This window comes from Pantherophis guttatus, chromosome 2 (assembly GCF_059756535.1).
Source record: "Pantherophis guttatus breed Tessera chromosome 2, ASM5975653v1, whole genome shotgun sequence".
Taxonomy (NCBI): domain Eukaryota; kingdom Metazoa; phylum Chordata; class Lepidosauria; order Squamata; family Colubridae; genus Pantherophis; species Pantherophis guttatus.
Genome location: NC_142064.1, coordinates 160,895,188 through 160,916,900, shown reverse-complemented (window position 1 = coordinate 160,916,900; position 21,713 = coordinate 160,895,188). Strand labels below are relative to the sequence as shown.

The following is a 21,713-nucleotide window of genomic DNA, read 5'->3' as shown; positions in this document are numbered from 1 at the left end:
GATTTCTTTATCTAACTCTGCGTGTAGGTACGCAGTCTGTATATCATATTGAAATACATCAAGGTTAAGTGCTGATGCTACCACCAAAGCTGTTTTGACACTCTCTGTCCTCACAGTAGGGGAATATGTGTCTGTATAGTCCTCTGGATATTTTTGTGCGTAACCTTGGGCAACTAATCTAGCTTTGTACAGGTTATTGCCTCCTTCCAAATTTTTAATTTTATATATCCACCTGGTACCAATAATAGTTTTGTCCTTAGGTGCAGTTGTGGGAGTAAACACATTTAATCCTTTCAAACTTTCCATTTCCTTTTTCATGGCTAGTTCCCATTTCTCTTTTTCTTCGCGAGGAAGTTTCAGTACTTCTTCGTACGTATTAGGTGTTATTGGTTCACTATTTACATTCATTACGTAATCTTTATATTTATCTGGCATCTTGTTCCTGTTGTTCCTAATTGTTCTTTCTGGTTTACTATTGTTGTCATGCATATATCTTGCCTCCTTTTTTGTTAGTGTATCAGTTTTTATTTTGTACTGGCTATTTGTCCAGGTTTTGGTCTTGTTTTCATGTTTGTTGATATTTTGTTTATCTACAGTTCCTTCCTTATGATATTTTGTTTCTATGTGTTTATTTGGGAATATTTCATTTAAATGTAATTTAGACCAGTTGGCCTGTTCATGGAACACGGCTGTTCTGGAAACTATAAATTTATTATTGCCATCAATGAATCTATATCCTTTTGTACCAGTTTCATATCCCATGAATCTAAGTCTTCTGGATACATTTTCTCCCTTTCTTCTCAATTGTTTGGGTATGTGTACGTCTGCAGTGACTCCAAAAATATGCATATGTGCCAATTTTGGTTTTCTATTATACATCACTTCGTATGGTGTTTTATTTATAATACTGGACCAGGTCCTATTTTGTGTATAATTTGAATAGTGTAGTGCCTCTGACCAAAATTGTTTACTTAAGCCAGCATCCTCTAATGTACATCTAATCATAGTTTGTAGTGTGGAATTTTTCCTTTCTGCAATTCCGTTCTGGAACGCAGAAGATGGACTGGAAGTGTAATGTAGCATTCCTCTATCCTTTAGCCATTGAGAGAATTCTTTAGACATGAATTCACATCCTCTATCTGTCATAATTTGCTTTATTCTAATATTATGTTGTGTCTCTATGCGTTTATAAAATTCCTTAAATTTTTGAAAAGTCTCATCTTTATGTTTCAATGTGTAAACAAAACCATAACGGCTATAATCATCCACTATTGTTAGAAAATAACGTTTTCTATATGTGATTGATGGAGTAAGTGGTCCTACTAGGTCCATGTGTACTAAGTCAAAAATTTTGTTAGTTGATCTGGCAGATTTTTTTGGTCTGGGGCTAGTTTTTAGTTTTGTAGACTTACATACTGAGCATTCCAAATAGTTTTCACAATTTTTTATTTTGACACCTTCTGCGTGTTCAGTCATTTTTTGTACTACAGGAAAGCTGGCATGGCCTAACTTCCTATGTAAGATGTGAGCACACTCATCATGGATTGGTTTACCTATCTTTGGTTTTTTTATGTTGGGTGCATCATTCTGATCATGTGATATTATACAATCATCATTGTCACTATTGCTAACATTTTCATCATCTATTTCTATACATTCTTCAACATTTGAATCAATATTATGTAGCCATTCTTCTTTTGTTATGAGGTAGGGCAAGCCCCCTTTAATTATCACAGTACCTATTTTACTTTTGTTTTTCTCTAGGATTGCTTCTCCCTTTGAGAAAGTTATATTAATACCAGAGTCCCTACTTAGTTTTATGGCACTCAATATGTTATGAGGTATTTCGGGTATTAACAATACCCCCTCTATTTTTCCTAAACCAGGCAAAATTACATTCCCTCTGCCTAGTACTTGAACCTTTTCTTGATTGGCTACTTTTATTACAAACTTATCTTCTGTAAAAGAAGACAATATATCTTTATTGTTAGTGGTATGGTTTGTAGCCCCAGAATCGATGAGCCAATTATTTTCACTTTGCTGGGGTTTTGTATTGTCATGTTTATTTAGTCCATTCAGTGAACCAGATTTTTTATCTCTTGAGCTTTCTCTGCCCCCTCTATTTTCTCTATAATTTGGTGGGCTCCTATATCTATGCCTTTCTATAGAAGGCTGTCTATGATTGTGTCTGTTCATGTATTCTGGTCTGTGCCTTTCTTTTGAAAATCTGGGGCAATCTCTTCTATTATGTTCTTTGGACCCACAATTATGGCATTTATATGTTTCATTATATTTTTCTTGGAAAGCTACTTTCCTAACAGGTCTATGTTCTGTGTGATTGTTAGATCGATTTTTTCTCGAATTGTCTTCAGTTATTAATTTGTTGGATAGACTTTCTATGGATAAATATCCTAAGTTAATGGTATCAAGATGTGACATGAAATTGTCCCATGATGAGTCAAGTGAGTTAATAATAACACTTTTCATTGTTTGGTCTGAAATAACTTCTCCCCTTAAATGCAGTTCAGCCCTTATTTTGTTTAAACATATTAAATGCTCACTTATAGAAAAAAGGCTCTATGGTGTAATCTATCTATTTTTAAAGTCCAAGGTCTTCTTGGAGGATTAGTGATAAAAAATAATAAGTTCTCTTTCATGAAAATAACCTGAAGCTGCTGATACCATTCTTGTAGATTAATACCATCAACCCTTAACTTTGGGAAGTCACTAGGCAAGTTTCCTATATTACTTTGGCCGTTACTTACAACCTGAGGCAGTTCGTGGTCTTGCAAATGCAGAAAATTGCAGAATGGTGTAGGGATGTCAGCAACGAGTCTGTGTGGTTCCCTCATGAGTTCAAATCTTCCCGGGTTGTTTTCTTGACTTCGCGCATGCGCGTTGCTCATTCTTTCTTTGTCTTCGTCGTGGAAGGTTCTCTCCGTTGCCGCCCGCTCGTTCGGCTCCTCTTCCGATGAGTCGGTCTCTGGCTCGGTTTTTGGGGTCCTGGTAACTGCGATTGTCCTTTTCTTTCTCTTTCTGGAGATGTCGCTTGCTTCTGTTTTTGGTGTAGGGAGGAATCGGCAAGGCTCTCTGGGCTCGGGTGTCACTGTTCTTGAATTCGGGATGGAGGCTTGCAGGCCCTGAGGCGTTTGTTTGCTTGCTTGCTTCCTTGGTGATTCTTTAGCGATTTTTAGTTTTGGCCCAAATGCAGCAAAAAGCGTTTTCATTGCTGATTTTACTTGTATGTCTAATGGGTCTTCTTCATTCTCTGTTTCTGATTCTTCTGAAGTATGTGTTTTTTCTTTTTCATTTTTCATATCGAGTAGGGCTTTTCGCGCCAGACATTTTGAATCTAGCTTTCTGATTGGCTCAGTTTCGTTCATCTTGGGGGTCAGTTGAAACCAAGATGGCTGCCATTCAAAATTTCGCGCGGGACCGCTGCTCTCCCTCTTCGTTGCATTCTTTTCTGTAAGCATATCACTTACTATTTTTAAGTCTTTTGATTTTTTAGTAGTGATGTGTTCCTCTCTCGCTGCTCCGTTGTTTCTTAGAACATTTTGGAGTTCCGCGACAAGATTCTCATCACTCTTTTGGCTCTTTAAGAGTTTTAGTATTTCTGACCTGAGTTCGTTGTTTTCTATTTCGTCTTCTTCTTGTTCATCATCTTCATTTATTATTTCCTCATCTTCTGAGGTATATTCTTCAGGTTCTCTTGAAATTGCATTTGTGGATTCATTTATTATTTCTTGATCTTCTTCCATTTCTTTGCTGTATGCCCTGGTGTTGGGTCTATCTCTTTTAGGCATGTTTAAGTTCTTATTGAGTCAATCTAACCATCCTCTGCTACCAGATTGTTGCGATGTTTTTCTGGATCGGACTCAATAAATCATTAGAGAATTAAGAGTTCAAATACAACTCTTTTTATTTACATAAAGGCATTCTATATTCACTGAATATTCACAGATAGAAGCAGGGAAACTGTGGAGGGTAGGTCCTTATATACACAGGGGGTGGAGTCATGAGAATGAGTGATGAGTCATGAATACATTAGGAATCAAAGAATGAATTAACCCTTGATGTTCTTATATACACTATTTACACATTAGAGAATAAGGCATTTACATCTAACAAATATATTCATGAACTGGAATAGGCATAGCAACAGGTCAGCCAATGGGGGACTGTTTGGTAACTGAAACATAGTATTTGTTGTATGGGGCCATAAGAGACAGTTTGGAGCCTGGGTGTGGCTTAACTTTCTGTATATAAGCTTGAGGGCACTAGCTTCTCCCTCCTCCATTTTGCCACTTCCATTTGCTGGCCTCCATTTTGTGCTTCCATTTTGTGCTGTGTTTGTACTTGCTATTTTTCTTCTCTACAATGTGGAAAAACCTACAAGAGTATTGTAAACGTGCCTTATGTGTTGTTATGTATATAAAGAACTTTTGAATCCTGCTGAATTGTATGATTGTGTGTGCTGCAACGAACTCTGACAATTCCTCTTATGGAATTGCTAATGGAATTAGCAATGGAATAGCTTCTCTGGAATTCAAAATTCTCTCTTGTTCAAAGCAAAAGCTTTCTTCTGATTTTCAGTGTTATGGAACAAAATTTGAAAAGGGTTTCTGCTCAAAAGTAGAGCTGATGCACCTTCAGGGCTCTTTCCTAGTTAGATTTCACTTCCTGCCTGGGCAACAGTTTCAGCAGAATTGACCCTGGTGATTTGCTTGAGGTGACAGCAGCAAGATAGATGTAACTTGGAATTGCATTAAGCACATGGCAATGTGGTAGAGACGACAGTCTGCAGGAAAACTGGCTGCACAGAGAAAACCTCAAACAGATGGCCTGAACATTTGGCGTTTACTGAACCTCCCACAAATGCAAATGGTACCCCGAACCCACCTGTCAAAGACAGACCCTACATTTTGTCTGTTCTGCTCACTGGAAACCCAGAGGCAATGTTTTAATCCACCACTTGGGTCGGCATGCCAAAAAAGATCATTTCATTGGATTATAAAAGAATGAACCATCAACTCTTTCTGAATTTCTGAGCGTCGGTCAAGTATCTCCAAGGCTTTGCTAGACTCCCTGAAAAAAAGGAGGCAGAGGTTAGAAAGGAGAAACAGAAAAGCAGGGAAAACAAAAATAGAAAAGAGGGTTGCCAACAAAACTCCTTTATGAGATACGTATTTCAGAAACATTAAGAATGTTTGATTACATCCATTACAGTGTTTGCCTGCTGACTTGGTATCTTCATTGGGAAATTTGATGTTGCTGAACTATAACTTTTGACTTCCCTTACGGCCTGGTCCCCAAAGGACAGATTTGGACCTCATCCACTTAAGTCTTCAGATCCACTTTATGTACTCACTGAGTAGTTTCATAGATTGCCCTAAAGCATGATTAAGCAGTCAGCATCTTGCACTGCTTGTTCCCACAATTCCCTGCACACACACCCCTCCAGCTACCATTAGCAAACACATTAGACCTGTCTAATCCTACCCCAGTGCAGCATGCTTGACAAATGGCACAGCCAAATGGTTGGATTAAAAATATAGTTCACCAACATGTTGGTGTAAAATTTGTTACCTTACTGCCCAACCATATTTTGCCACCCTACTGGAAGGATGCTGAGAAAGGACATTGTCTTTACAGTTCTAATACGGGGCAGGTTAACATAACTGATTAATGGATTGTCTTGGTTCAATCCCCCCTCCCATTGAACATCACCTGCAAGAGGGAACAACAATCACTCATCACTTTGCCTTACACGGGCTGGGACTGCAACTTGGGGAGATGCGGAGTTTGGAGACTTAGTTGTGTCCATGAGTTAACCCTCCCCCTGGCAAATCAGATACCAGGTTTCCCAATAAAGCAGGAAAATGTGGCAGCATAAATTGTGGGGAGGGCTCTTTATCTGCCAGATCACTGATCCCATATATCAAGAAATACTAAATAAATAACAATCTTTCCCTGCTTCTCCTGCTGCCCCGTCAAGCCCTGATGTTAAGCTAGACTGATCTGGGCAGGGAACAGTGGCAGGAGAAGCAGAGAGTGTCTATCAGGCACCTAGGAAACAGCAGAAAGGCACAAGGTAGGTAGGGTAGTGAAGCAAGCACGATCTGCTTCATTGATCCATTACTGTTTTGAAAGAGAGCTAAACCCATGCCATGGTGCTTTTGAGTATGGGTTTAGTGCAGGGGTATCAAACTCAATTTCATTGAGGGCCGTATCAGGATTGTGTTTAACCTCGGTGGGCTGGGGAGGGCTGGAGAGGGATGGCCATCGTGGGTAGGGGGGGCATGGCCATGGTGGGCGTGACACAGGACTTATGTCGGGGGCACCTGCGCTGGCCAAATGCCAAGGCAGGACTTCCCTGAGACTCTCTCTCATTCTCATTATAATCTCCTTCCTTCCTTCCTTCCATTCCTTCCTTCCTCCTTCTTCTTTTTCCTTCCCTCTTCATTCTCCTTTCTTCTTCTTTCCCCTCTTTCCTTACTTTTCTTCCCTCGCTCTCTTCCCATCTTTTCTTTGTCTTTCCTCTTTCCCTTTTTCGTTTCTTGTCCCTTCTTGCATGCTCAAATGCAAATGGGGAAAAATTTCTCCTTTTGTTTTGTTTTTAGTTTGTTTTGATAGCCCTCTGCCAGCGAAAACGGAGCTCGGGGGCACACACGCGGCTCCACCGAGCTCTCTTTTTGCTGGCAGAGGCACCACAGGCCGGTTCTTTGCTGTTTCCAGGCCAGCCCCGTGGGCCAAATTTAAGCACCCCACGGGCCCTGAGTTTGACACCCCTGGTTTAGTACATTTCAGAACAGCAGTGAACCCATGCTTAAAGCAGAATAATTGCTGAGGAATAGTTTCTCCTCACAGTGCAGCACCTCACAACTGCTTCACATCTAGCACCACAACATATGCTATTTTGAAACACAGGTTTATGGGTTTAGGGCAGAGCTAGAATTATTTGCAGGAGAATCTGGAAAAGGCAGCTTTTTACTTGCTAGACCTTTGATCACAGAAGACGCAGAGTGAGAAAGGAGACTATTCTCTACTCAGCAGATTCCCCCCATCCCACACAATCAGAAGCCTGGCAGATAAGATTAATAATATGTATTCATATCGAACATTTAATATTAGTCCTCATTCTCTTGCTTTACTGAGCAGCAACCACTAGGGAACTGTTATTCAGGCTGATCTTGTGTAAGAATTATTTCTTATCCTGATAAAATGTCTAGCAATTAACAAAATAAAGAACAAATTTGATTGCCTCTCCTCCAAAAGAGGCAAGCCGGCAGCCCTTCCTATAAAAAAAAAAAAAAAGGAACAGGAAATGAACAGGATTTTTTTTTCATCATAAATTGTTTATAGATATATACCGTATTTTTTGTAGTATAAGACACTCTGGTGTATAAGATTCACCTTAGTTTTGGGGGAGGAAAATAAGAAAAAAAAATCTGCCTCTGCCTACCAGCATCCATCAGTATTCTAGGCTAGCGTCCTTAGCAAACAGCCTGGTCAGCTTCAGCACATTAGCCTGATTCAGAATGAGCAGCTGATTGACAGGTGGATCGGCCTCCTGGAATACCCCAAATCAGCTGTTCCCAGAGGTGAACTTTAGCAACAGATTCGCTGGTTGTGAGCGCATGCAAGTTGGGGCAGATACGCAGCTTCAAAAATGCAGCTGATCGTTGCAGGATGCTTCAGTAAGTACAGCAGGCAAAGCGCGGAATCTGTCCGACAAGGCTGTAGCTGTTCCGGGTTGCCATTTTGGCCTCTGCGCCTTGCTTTTTCACCCTCCAAAAGCTCTGTTTCAGAAGCTGCTTGCACCCTCCAAAAGCTCCGTTTGAGTGGCTGTTTGCACCCTCCAAAAGCTCCGTTTGAGAGGACGCGCAGAGGCCGAAGAGTGGGGGCCGGCGGCGGGGCTACATTCAGTGTCTAAGATGCACCCAAATTTTCACCCTCTTTTAGAGGGGGAAAGTGTCTCTTATACTCTGAAAAATACGGTAGATTTCTCATCTAAAGGCATGGTATTCAAGTGAAATTCTTGTGTTTTTAACCTTCCTCTTCATAAACACTATAAACCGGATCCTAGTTTCTTTCTTCTCAAATTAATTGTTAATTGAGAGTGATAAACCGGATCCTAGTTTCTTTCTTCTCAAATTAAGTCTTTCTTCTCAAATTAATTGTTAATTGAGAGTGTCTCCAGAGTCACTCGGAATAGTGAGTTGGGCAGCATATAAATTTAATTTAAAAATTAAAATAAATAAAATGTTTCCAGACTAGGAGTGGACCCTGTCATCCATGTCTGTGAGGCAGCAGTTGGCTCAGATACCTGGTGGGTTCTCTAGGAGAACCTAGTTTGAAACCACTTGGTCTTCCACTGTTCAAATCATAACAGCCTTTAGTGCTACTTTCAAACTGGAACAGCTAAAGACAAAACTGCCTCACTTGAGGGGGGAGGAGATCCAGCCAATATCAGTCTCCATATGAACAAATAGTTACCAGGACATGTTCAGGTACAGGACTCATATCAGGGTGAACCCCAAAGTTCCTTTTTGGTTCTCAAATAAGCACTTGTTTAGAGTTGGAAATATGATTCTATACCTTTGCTCTAAAGCCGTGATGGTGAACCTATGACACGCGTGCCAGAGGTGGCATGCAGCGCCCTCATTGGGCACGCGAGCTCTTGCACCAGCTCAGCCACACATGCGCTTGCACCTCCTGCCAGCCATCGTGTCTCTGCCGTGCATGTCGGGTGGGGCACATGTGGGGGGGTGCACACGCAAGCATGGGGGTGGGGCACATGTGGGGGGCCATGTGTGTATGCACGAGGGACAGGCTGCATGCGGTAGGCTGCGTGCACATGCAGGGAGCACGTGTATGCACAGGGGGCGGAGTCATGCACACCCACATTGCATTTTGAGGGTTTAGGTATGCGCACCCGCATTTGCGCACGGACCCGCTTTGGGCACTCAGTCTGGAAAAGGTTAACCACCACTGCTCTAAAGTAACAGCTTCTCTTCATGTGCACAATATACCTGCCCAGAATTCCTCCTCCTTGTTTCTTCTTCTTAAGGCTCTTTCTCACATTTACGTTATCAATTCCCAGAGTGGAAAAGGCTCTGATAACCTGTAATGGAAGAGAGACATATATCCAAAATACTGACCAACCAAAATGATACAAAGAACATAGCCAGCCCTCTTAAATCTCCCTGGAGTGTTCTTCTACTGACCTGGATACGAACTGCTTCATCGGTGTCCAGTTCTAACATCTCCAACAAGGCAGAGAAGACATGTATGTGGCGGATACCAAGAACACCCTAGTATAAAACAAAGCAGGAGGGGACTTTATGGATTGCATCTAATTAGCCAAATATCTCCCAACAGCCTTTCCCTTGCAGATTCTCAGACAATGCCCCGATCTGCTCCAGAGAATTCAGAGGCCCTCAGCAGTAGGTCTGAAGGAACATCCATTGCTGGGAGGGAGAAGATTTCCAACTTTTCCAACTTTCCTGTATAACCAGAAGCCCACTTCCCTCCCAAATTTCTCCTGTAAGACCCCTTTTTGCAGATTGCAGACTGATGGGTTGAAGCTAATAGGCTAGGCAGGAACTAAGACTTACTAAGGTAATCACCGCGTGCTTCCGGATCGTATCATTCTCATCCTTTAGCTGCCTGTGGAAGGGGAAGGAATATTTAAGTGAAATAGAAAAAGACATTTTCTCCATTGCCTCGATATTTAATAAAAAAGACGGACAGGCATTCCAGTAGACCATTCTTTGAAAGAACCCTTTCTAAAGATCTATTCTCACAAAGGGGAGCTTTTCTGCTCTATACAGGTAGTCCTTGACTTAGAACCACAAATGAGCCCAAAATTTCTGTTTGCTAAGTGAGACATTTGTTGAGTGAAATTTGCCCCATTTTTACGACCTTTCTTGCCACAGCTGTTAAGTGAATCACTGCAGTTGTTAAGTTAGTGACATGTTGCTAAGTGAATACAGCTTCCCCACTGACTTTGCTTGACAGAAGGTGGCAAAAGGTGATCGATCACATGACCCCCGTGATACTGCAACTGTCATAAATATGGACCAGTTGTGAAGCATCTGGATTTTGATCACATGGCCATGGGGACGCTGCAATGGTTGTAAGTGTGAAAAAAAACAGTCAAAGGTCACTTTTTTCAGTGCCATTGTAACTTTGAATGGTCACTAAGCAAACTGTTGTAAATTGAGGATTACCTGGATTTTCCAGTCTATCCAGTTGGATGACAAATCCTAAAGAATAGCCCAATTCTGAGTGGTCAGTGTGGCCAGTGAGCCAGATGAGTCTACATAGGGGAAGCTGAAACTGCGCTGCTTCTCAGAAGCTTTAGTAAACATGGCTGGACATTAAGACATGTTGATATTTTTGTTGGATTCGATACATTGGAGATGAATCAGGATTATCCTCATATAACTTTGTACCAGCATTATGCTTCTGACTCATTCTAGGGTTGGATAGGATACACATTTAAGTCTTCCGTCCTTGCCTTATCCATCCTCAGTGTCTCTCTGTCTGTCTGTCTGTCTGTCTGTCTGTCTGTCTGTCTGTCTGTCTGTCTCTCTCTCTCTCTCACTCTCTCTGTGTGTGTCAGAGGTGGGTTCTACTTACCTTTACTACCGGTTCGCAGCGTGGCCGCGTGTGCATGCTTGCTTCGCTCGTGCACGCGCGCACTCTTCTGCACAAGCGCAGAAGCGTTTTGATGACGTCGGGGTCGGTGGGCGGAGCCTCCCGCCCAATTTTACTACCGGTTTTATAGAACCGGTGCGAACCGGGGGCAACCCACCACTGGTGTGTGTGTGTGTGTGTGTGTGTGTGTGTGTGTGTGTGTGTGTTTGTGTGTGTATTCCTTTGCTCATCTGGGTCAGCGAGAACTGTTCTACTACCAGATGCTATTTTATAGAACTTTGGAACCTCAATTCTCTTCTGCCAGTATAAGATTATAAATACACTCAGTTGCAGAATCTGTACAGTTATGAAACAATTGTTTATGAGTAAGTTTCATTGAAGGTAGTGAAAATTATTTTTAGTAAACCTACATAAGACTGGAGTGTACCTATAGGATTCCGTATTTATTTGGACTAGTAGAAACTATTATTGGTTTACCTTTCCTGCGGTGCTAGTCTCCTGTATCCATGCCTCAGAGTTACAATACAAACCCACCCAAGCAGGCCTGAGTCTTGCTACTGATAGGTAAAATCTCACTGGATCTTTTATGTTGATAATTCCTAACTACAGCCTCTTCCTACAGCACAGAGAGAGGGAGGGAGGGAGGGAGGGAGAGGGGGGGGGAGAGAGAGAGATCCTGAGGGCAGGATTATAACAAGCATCTTCTGATTTTATCACTTTTGCTATCATATGGCAAGTCTGTGTTTTTCTCATCACTTTTTCATTAACTACACAAACACACACACAGACACACAATACTGATCAAGCTTCTCTATGCCATATTTCATCAGACTCTCTAAAAAAAATAATCATCTACGTACAAATGAGGATTTTGCGACCTTCAGAATGTGGTCTCTCGTGTATAAAAGGATAAATACAACAATGATTACTCTGGAATATAATTATGTGAATGAAGCTCATAGGATTCTCATAATGCTGCGGCCATAAACAAATATTGTTTCTTAATGGGTTTCTCGTATGAGCTGAAAGGGGGGGGAGGGAATGGAGCACAATAGGACAACTTCCACAAGGGATCTTTGGGCTGTTTCCAGATCAATGCTGTGCCAGCCCATTCCTTTGCTTCTCTTTGGCAGGTGAATTGATTTATTTCTGGACAAAAGCCACACTTCCCAAATCACACTAAACTCAGCTTCCCCCTTGAGATACTGAAGTGTATTGTGAGGGTTTTTTGCTCCTCAAGAACTGGACACCCCACAGCATAACAAATCTGTAAAAAAAAAAAATACTTTACAGGTAATCCTCAACTTACAACGGGTTGTTTAGCGACTGCTCAGTTATGACAGACTCCCGCAAAGTTACCGTACTTAAAACCCAGTTTCAAAGTTACAGCCACTTCAGTGGCCTTATGGATATTCAACCTTACAACCGACCTCAGGGATGCTGTAGAAGACCCCCCCTCAACCTTTTCTCCCCTTACCCATTCCATGGGGTTTTGGATCACACAGTTTGAGCTGCCATTTTGACTTTTTATAAAAAATCTCTCTCTCTCTCTCCCTCTCTCTCTCTCTCTCTCTCTCTCTCTCTCTCTCTCTTCTCCCCTTCTCTCTCTCACACACACACATGCACACTGGCCAATGCCCCTGCCAAGCGCAGGTGTCCAACCTGTACTAAATTATGCAGGAGGATTGTTGGCATTTTTTGCATTCTGACTGTCAGTTCGGGAGAGAACACTGTTTGGCTTGCCTGTTCTCAGTGTTTCAAGACTGGCAGCAGCTAAGATGACCATGGGTCATTTTCAAATCACTTGGAAGAGAGAGAGAGAGCTTTATATTTGTATGCCACTTACCTCTCCACTATTTCCCAAACTCGCATTTTCATTTTCAGTTCTTCAATGGCCAAAGCAATTTTCTGCCTGACTATCTGAATGATGGATGAAAGAACCAAGTGAAGGGTTTAGGTACAAATAAGGGGGACACTGATTATTTGAGCAAAATGATCCAGCGTGACTCAATGACTGAATTCTCCTAATGCAGGATCAGAACTGCAAGCCTTCTGGCCTTAATAGAGGGACAATTGTTGAGTTGGAGAAATTGTTGTTTTTGTGGGCTAGAACCTCAGGCCTCAACCCAAGGATTACTTTCCAATTAGCTGGCGAGCTCCTTTCATAAATGCTTCCCCATGTAGGGGTCCATTTATGATAAGCTTTTTATGCTTCTGTATGAGAAGACCCAGCTCTCTGGAAAAGGCTTTTATGCTGGGAAAAGTGGATAGAAACAGAATAGAACAACTGATAGCAAGATGGATGGGCTCAATTAGAGTGGTGATGGGTGGACCATTGATGGACTTGAAAAAACAGGTTAGGGGTAGATCATCATAGAGAAAATCTGCCTATGTGGTTGCTAAGAGTCAAAAATTACTTGATGGCACATAATCAATAAAAAAATCAATATTATCCATGGCCTAGAGCAGGGGTGTCAAATTCATGGCTTCACAGTGTCATCACGTGATGTAACGCAACTTTTCCCCCCTTCACTAAACCAGGTGTGGGTGCAGCCAGCGTGTGACACATCTGGCCCGTGGGCCGGAAGTTTGACTGCCCTGGCTTAGAGCATGAAATGTATAAACTATGCATTCTTGGGTAGCACAGCAGCATTGCAATATAACCATGGACAGAAAGACAAATATCTATTCCCATTCTAGGACAGCTTTCCCATCTCTACATTGGACAGGGTTTTCAATTCCCAGAATTGAATACAATAAAAAATAAACAGTACAATAAACAGCTTCTCAAGTTGGGAAACATGAGAGCTGAAGTTCTGGTAAATTTGGGAAGGCTGCTATTTTAATTACTTCCATGAAAGGTTCAGGATAAAAAAAAATGTGCCTATTTCTTTTCAAATCACATAGCTATAAAGACCTCATAATTAAGGTACAAAGTGAAACCTTATCTGTGAAGACCTGTTAGAACAGAAATGAAAGCAGCAGCTGGATAGCAAGAGGATGTGCCTAAAATTTGATCTGCAGCAGAACATGAAAGAGACTGACAGTTACTACCTGTGCCAATCTTCCTCCCAGACACATTTATCTTTCTGTTCTCAATAGATTCAACAGAAAATATGAATCAGAAAATATGCATAAGATCTTCCATGGAAGCTCCCTGGCCTGTAGGCAATAGCAATCTGGGAATTTTTGCTATGTCATATTGACGACTTGCCACCTCCTTTCTTCCTATAAAAATGTTATGCTTTTCTCCATATCAGCTGTACATCATTATCCTCCCCCCTTCCTCCTCCTCCTCCGCAGTAGAAGCAGCAACTTTTAACTTCCAGGCTTAATCTTGCTCACCATCTTCCCCCTGATTTTGATCTCCATCTGACTCTGAGCATAGATCAGTCTTGACCAACTCAAGTAATAAATTTGATAGAATAGAATAGAGCTAAAAGGGACTGTGGAGGTCTTCTAGTCCAGCCCCCTGCTCAAGCAGGAGACCCTATCCCAGTGTTGGCAAACCTTTTCAGCACCAAGTGCCGAAATGGGAGCGTGCGCACACGTGCTGGAAAACGGAAGAGCAGCTGCCCATTGCGTATAGGCACACTGGGAAGATGATCTTCCAGTTTCCAACACGTGCATGCTCACTGGCCACCTGATCTTCCGGTTTCTGGCACGCATGTGTGAGCAAAGACCAACTGGCCAGTGTGCATGCGCACACTGAAAACTGGAAGATCAGCATGTGCACCGGGCGGCTGTTCTTCCGGTTTCCGGTGCTCCCGTGGGCATGCAGACCAGCTGGCCAGCGCACCAGAATCCGGAAGAGCAACGGCGACAGCTCACGTGCTCAGAGAGATGGCTCTGCATGCCACTTCCTGCAAGTGTGCCATAGGTTTGCAAACACGGGACTAAATGGTCAGCAGCAATCACCCAGTGGAACCTCAGACAGCCTTGCCATTCCCTTGACTAATAAAGGGTGTCCAGTGTACAGAGTAAATGTAGTAGAAAGAAAAGTGTCAAGGGACAGAGGGAGAGGACCTCTGATCTCAATTGAGTCCTAAGCGGGAAATAATGAGACTCAATAATGAACCATCACAATTTGATGATATAATACATGGGTGTTAAACTCATGGTGCCATGTTGCCGTCACATGATATTTCACGATGTTTTTTCCCTTCACAGAGCTGGGGTGGGCATGGCCTGTGTGTGACACATCCAGCCCACGGGCTGCCTGTTTGACAGCCCTGAATAGTGGTTATAAAGTTAGACTAGGACCAGAGAGGTCCATGTCCATGTCTGCTTTCAAGCATGGAAACCCTCGGGATTAATTTGAGCTGAATACTCAGAGTTGCTTCTTGCAAAAGGGGTGACCGTACACATATGATCAATCAATCAATCAATCAATCAATCCTCTCTCAGCTCTGCCCCCACGCCCCAATCTGGTTACTGTGTGAAAAACTGAAGGAGACAATACTATGTACATCACCTTGAGCTATTAGAGGAAAACCAATATATCAATCAATCAATCAATCAATCAATCAATCGAATAAATAAATAGGTAGGTAGATACAAATGTCTTCAGAACAGGCTTACCAGAAAAGGCTCATCAGATACTTTCTTGAGCAGCACAATAAAAACATCCTCCTCTAGTCCCTCCTGTTGGATTATTTCAAGGCCTATGGTGGTTAACAGGTCAGTGGCATTAGCACGATGCTGGATGGAAAGAGAAAACAGGAATGTGAACTACTCAGCTAGTAATGGGATTTGGATTTCAGCACAAGCTTTCTTCAGCTTGGTCCTTATTAAACTATTTTACATTAAGCAGAATGGCTGTTTCCTATTATCCACTATTGTTCATGCAACAAATATATGAAAAAATATATACATGAGACACATCTAGAAGGAATGAATATATATATATTCATATATATATATATATGTATATATATATAACATATATATATGTTTTCTCAGGTTTTCGCGGGTGTTTGTATGTAGGTCTTTGGTTATTCGGGTCTTCTCCCACGTAAAATTGGAAGTGTCTTGGCGACGTTTCGACGAAGTCTCATTCGTCATCTTCAGGCTGGTGTTCTCGGCTTCGTGCTTCCAGGAGCAATGTGAGATCTCAGCTGTCTCTTCCTTTTAACTGCTAGTGGGGGTGTGAGCTGATTGGGTGGGGACTTGGCTGTGTTCTGATTGGGTGGAGGTGTGTTCTGATTGGTTAGGGGTTTGGCTGTGCTCTGATTGGATGGGGTGTTGGTTGTGCTCTGATTGGATGGGGGTGTGTTCTCTTTGGGTGGGGGCTTGGTTGTGCTCAGCTTAGTCTGAGTTGCAGGGGGATTTGAGCTGGTGAGCTGCGTTGTTGTTTGGCTTCGTGTTTGTGGCCGTGCGAGCTCTTCATGGTGGGTGTCAGTCTACTTCATGTATGGATTGGAGGGGTTTAAAGTGGCTAATGATGCAGCTGCGGTCTGGCTTCTGGTCCTTGGTCGTGGCTCATTATCAGTGTGGGTTTGAGTCTGCTTTCTGCGTGGATGTGTGGTGGTGACATCCTGTGTGGCTCTCGTGAGTGTGGGTCTGGTGTCATTTGTCGTGTTAGGGACTCATTTGTCAATAAGGGCAGGTTTCCAAATGGCTGGTAGGCGGGAGGTATCATCTCGTTTGTTCATGCTGTGTGGGCGTTTTTCTATCTCGATGGCTTCTCTGATTATTCTGTTGTTAAAGTGTTCAGTTTTGGCGATAGTTCTGGTCTTTTTAAAGTCAATATCATGTCCTGTGGCTTTAAGGTGTTGGACCAGGGAAGAAGTTGGTTCCTCTTTTCTGACTGAGTTCTTGTGTTCTTCTATGCGTGCACTTATTCGTCTGTTGGTTTGTCTGATGTATGTAGTGGGGCAGGCGGTGCATGGGATTTCATATACTCCTTGATTTTCTAACTCAATTTTGTCTTTGGGGTTCCTTAGGATGGTGGATATTTTTCGGTTTGTGCAGAATGCTGTCTTGATGTTATGTTTGTGGAGGATTTTGCTTATTCTGTCTGTGGTGCCTTTTATGTATGGGAGGAGGGCTTTGCTGTTTTCTTGTTCTCTGTCTTGGATTTTAGTGGGGGTTTCATATATATATGTATGTATGTATACATATATATATATATGTATGTATGTATATGTATATAAAACATCAGGCATAGTTTTCCTAGAAATGTCACTCACTAAATCCAGACTTATTAAGCGAGTCTGCAGAAAGATTATAAACTTTATTCTTTTTCCACTTTTCTTAGACCGCAGTTCTTTTTAATTATTTTATTTGTACACCACCCAGAGTCACTCTGTGAGATAGGTGGTCAGTTTCGAAAAACGGCATATACATTGATATATTAGATAGAAGCCATTGATTCATGCATTTATTTCAATAATGCTATCATATTCTAGGGAAGATGTTTTAAGCTCCCCCTTTTCTGATTTTATCAAATAATAAAGGTAAAGGTTTCCTTCGCACATATGTGCTAGTTGTTATATTCATCTAAATTTCTTTATCAATGTACTTAGTCCCTACCAAAAAGTTCATAGCAGCATTCTTCAATCTGGTAAGCATCCAAATATATTGAAGGAGATTTCATTCTCCAACATAGTTGTGGGAAGGAAGTGAAAAATGAGTATAAAAAGACCTGGACCTAAATCTTGTCTGAGCCAAGACTGCCCTGTTTAGTAGCATTTAGAGGGGAAGCTATGTTAGTCTCTTACTGAAAAAATCAGTGTGTAGAACACTGATTCAAGTTTTTGAAAGCTTATGCTGAATAAAGTACTATAAGATCTTTATTTCTATTATTCTAGCTAATGTCTAAAACTGAGCATAGATTCCCAGTGGTGATAAAGTCAGACTCCATGCAGTTTTTGAGGCCTCTCCTGGCCCATCCTGTCTGATTATGCAACTTATCCGCCAAGCTTTTGGTTCTTAACTATAGAATACTGGTTTTGAGAATAGTTATTGTAACGCTTACAACATCACCTGAACTGTTATGTGGACAAAAGATGAAATTACAGTATGAATGAATCAATGAGTGAAAAATCAAAAGAGGTAAATGCATTATTAAAATATATATATCAAAGCCAGAAGGTTAATCAACAATCTTAAGCAGTCAAATTAAGAAAGTGAGCAGTAGGAGAAAGATCTATAGATCAGCACATCAGGAGGAAATTAAATTAAACAAGTTAACCAAAAATTAAATACTGGCTCAAATACTGGCTCTAATCTCTTACCTTGTACACAGGGGACCGTTCCAGATGGTCTAAGACTTTCCGGATAATGATAGCATTCATTATGCCCATGTGCTTTACCAGCATAATCAAAGCCTACAGAAAGGAGATGTGGCTAAAGTAACCCAGGTTCAGAAGGAAAAGGAGAAAAACAATTTATGCTGAATCCACAAAGGCCTGTCTAGATTCAAGGAATTAAGGAAAAAACATGGAAAGCCTCAGGCTACCTAAGTTAAGCTTTGAACTCTAAATGTGATTATTTAATGCTAGCTACTTGTCCAAAAACACCTGAAAAACCTCAAGAAAAGAATATTCCAAAATTTATTTTGGTTTTTTTTTTTTAATTGTTGGAGTCTTTGCATAAGAGCTTTCCAATATGCCCAAGTTAAAGGGCTACCCACCAGATCTTGAGCCAAGAATTCAGTCAAGCAGTTTTAGGTAGTGGTGAAATCCAATTTTTTTTACTACCGTTTCTGTGGGCATGGCTTGGTGGGCGTGGCAGGGGAACAATACTGCAAAATCTCCATTCCCACCCCACTCCAGGGGAAGGATTTCAAAATCCCCATTCCCTCCCCACTCCTGGGGGAAGGATATTGCAAAATCTCCATTCCCACCCCACTCTAGGGCCAGCCAGAGGTGGTATTTGCTGGTTCTCCGCACTCCTCAAAATTTCCGCTACTGATTCTCCAGAACCTGTCAGAACCTGCTGGATTTCACCCCTGGTTTTAGGACTTAGATTTAGAATGCTTCAAAATGAGCTAACATGAGTTTAGCACTCTTCTCAAAGAGTGCTAAATCCATATTTGCAGCCCAAATGAGCGGAAGAGGAATAAGAGGAATAATATATTATCAAATGAGCTCCCGCCCTCCCTCCCTCCCTCCCTTCCCCTCTCTCTCTCTCTCTCTCACACACACACACACACATTTACTCTCACTCCACTGGACAGTCATCTCTCACCAACACTAATCAGCTATTTGGGCTGATCCAGGGCTCCAAATCATAGAATGTCCAGGTGACCTGGCTGCTATATGTTGAGAGTCCAGTTTCAAAAATCCAGATTCTCCCATAGTTCAGAAAAGAATGGCCTTAGTGGATAGTATTTGAGGAAATGGTGTATTTACTCCATTCTATAGTAGCCAATAGGTATCAGGTTGATACCATCCCTTAAAACTCATGGAAGATCTGCCAGGACCTGTTGCCTGCTTGAGGAGGACAATAATACTTAACACTGAAACAACCAGGGATTACTTTAAATTGCATCAATTATGAGTTTGGCAACACATAAAGGCAACCTCATGAGGAAAGAGCAGAAAAACAAGGCTGATCAAATATGTTTGTACTACAGTTAGGTACAGGTGGGGAAAGGCCAATGGCAATATATTTTTACTTTGTAAGTACTTATCATTCTGCATCTGAAAAATTGTCATCTCAAATATACGCTTTTGTCTTTAGCTTTTTCTTACTGAGTGTTTTTTTTAAAGCAGGTTTGTAATGCAAGTTTGCAGCATAGAATACATTAATGCTAAGTCTGTTCCCCTAACGTTACAGACCTCAATCCAATTTTCCATTCCATCTTCTGCAGCTTTTTTCTTCCTTGGAGATCTAATAATTCATTTCCTAATGTCTTGTTTAATTTGGTCTGGATCAAAGTTTCCATTCACCATTGGGTGGAGCCACAGAACAAATACACGTCAGATATTCTTTGTATAGCTTTGTGTATTTGTAGCATTTTTCTCTTACTCACCGAGGTTTTGTTAGAAAAGGGGCTGTCAAGTAGAAAAGGAAACCAAAGCTCTCTACGAACAATGAAGATAATTTTGAAAAATCTATTTCTAAACAGAAATATCATTAATCCTAAGAGAGCTGTCTTTTCTGATTAGAATGCAGATCAAATCTAATTCTCCTTTCCTCCTTTCCTTTTCCTGGGCAAATGTTTTTCAGGTACCCTAGAAACCCTTTGGGAAGATAGAAATGCAGCTTCAATCTCTGCATTCACATGTGGTTTCCCCACCTGAAACCTCTTCTTCCTCTCTACATGGGTCAAAAACGTGAACATTGTCTCTTGGGCAATTGGATCGGACTTGTCCAGGTACCCCAAGCAAAGAGCTGCATTGAAGGTGATGCTGTCCAAGGGTTCCTCCAAATTCACCAAGCGTTTCAGATTTCGAATTAAACTGGATCGAGCCCCAATGCAATAATACTGTGAAGAGAGAGGAGCTGTATTAGTTTAGGTACAGCAGTGTTATCCTAAGTAGCATTCCAGAACGGAAATGGTTGCCCATAGCTTGGGTCAGCATTAGCCTATCAGAAGTATTATACATTCTGATACATTACCTCAAAGGAGGGTGTTATTGACCATGCTTGTAGAGCAACTTTCAAAGCAGCCAATGTGTCTTCTCTCCGATTCAGGCTTGCCACTTTCAGGTGTCGAATTAGCACTTTCATTACACAAGTTTCTAGGCAACCTACTCCAGAGAATGAAGAAGTAACAAGGCCAAGAAAAGCAAAACAAAAATACACAAACAAAAAACACCTTCATTGAAAATTCATCAGCAATCACAGGAAAAATATACTGATGTATAGTCTAGGAGCAAATAATGGTGTGTGTGTGTGTGTGTGTGTGTGTGTGTGTGTGTTAGAAAACCGTCTTCTTCAGAAGCTTATGTATGTAATGGATGACATCTAGCATTGTCCTCAGGTTTTGTTTTGTTTTGTTTTGTTTTGTTTTGAAACACAGGAGTTCTGAGCTACAGCCCTTTCTCATCATTTCAGCCAGAGTTTTCACTGTGAGGCTAGGAGAACGATGGTCAGACAGCAAAGAGCCAGAGGCCAGACACATCCATTACAATTACACTTTTACTGACAAAGGCTAGCAGCCTCAGCCTCCAGGATACAGCTCTTTGATAAACTAGTTATTATAACTAATGAACTGTTATATACTAGAAAAGCTGTAATAGATCAGAAAACCAGCAACTGCTATCAATAAGACTCATAATGTAGCAGGACCTCAAGGTTCTTGTGACTTCTATCCTCGAAGTGTACTGTACGTTACTGGGCAATGTAATGGAGCCTAATCGTATGTACAGTTCCTTACACGTATGGCCCACTGTTTGCATTTAGGTTCACTGTCAGCTGTGCACAGCTGTTGCCTACCTTAAATCTCAACCCAGGGACGATATGGAAATACATGGCTCAACATACATCTTTGTTTCTCCACAAGGTTTGATTCTAACAATCGAATTAAAACCCAGAAAACTAACAAATTCACAGTGCTAAAACTGATCATTAGTTCCTTTCTTGGAAACAGAAACCAATGTTAGCCTTGATTTTAAAAATGTGTGCTCCAGGATGGTATACTAAATAGCAGGCTGCACAACATTTACGGTTGTCTGCCTCTGATAAAATTAACAAGAATCATATATACATCGCATGCTCTGCCACAGAAAGTCATGACAGCTAAATCCGCACCCTTTCCATGAGCACAAGTACAGAACATTGGCCTGAGGCACATTCCTATGTGAGTATTAAGTTCTCCATACAACCCTTTCAAAACATCTGAGCACTTAGATTTGTTCTTCCTTCCAGCATTGCCATCCTCGTCTTTCTTTCAAACTCAAAAATTCTTCTTTGACCAGCCATCAGGTTTTTCTACTCATTCACCAAACATTTTGCAAAAAAGGTTTTAAGATTTCTAAGTTTCAATCCACAAGGAGGACGTGTCTGTTGCAGTGACACTTGTCACTGTCATTTGGAGTGGGGTATTGCTCTTTTATTAATATTTTTATCCTTTGCCTGAAACAGCAGAGTGACTT

The 21,713-nt window shown here is 41.4% G+C and overlaps 1 protein-coding gene across 1 annotated transcript in view; it reads right to left on the bottom strand.

Moving 5' to 3' along the window:
• Positions 1 to 4,923: 4,923 nt before the first annotated feature.
• HEATR9 (HEAT repeat containing 9) overlaps positions 4,924 to 21,713 on the bottom strand; it is a 36,907-nt gene continuing 20,117 nt past the window's right edge. The window contains exons 9-17 of the mRNA XM_087885156.1: positions 20,236 to 20,366; positions 19,913 to 20,101; positions 17,904 to 17,996; positions 15,247 to 15,366; positions 12,512 to 12,585; positions 9,621 to 9,672; positions 9,231 to 9,317; positions 9,036 to 9,127; positions 4,924 to 5,088 (exon numbers count right to left, since the gene is read on the bottom strand). Of these exons, the coding sequence (XP_087741282.1) occupies positions 5,004 to 5,088; positions 9,036 to 9,127; positions 9,231 to 9,317; positions 9,621 to 9,672; positions 12,512 to 12,585; positions 15,247 to 15,366; positions 17,904 to 17,996; positions 19,913 to 20,101; positions 20,236 to 20,366 (923 nt within the window). The 3' untranslated portion in view covers positions 4,924 to 5,003. The remainder of the gene's footprint in view (positions 5,089 to 9,035; positions 9,128 to 9,230; positions 9,318 to 9,620; positions 9,673 to 12,511; positions 12,586 to 15,246; positions 15,367 to 17,903; positions 17,997 to 19,912; positions 20,102 to 20,235; positions 20,367 to 21,713) is intronic.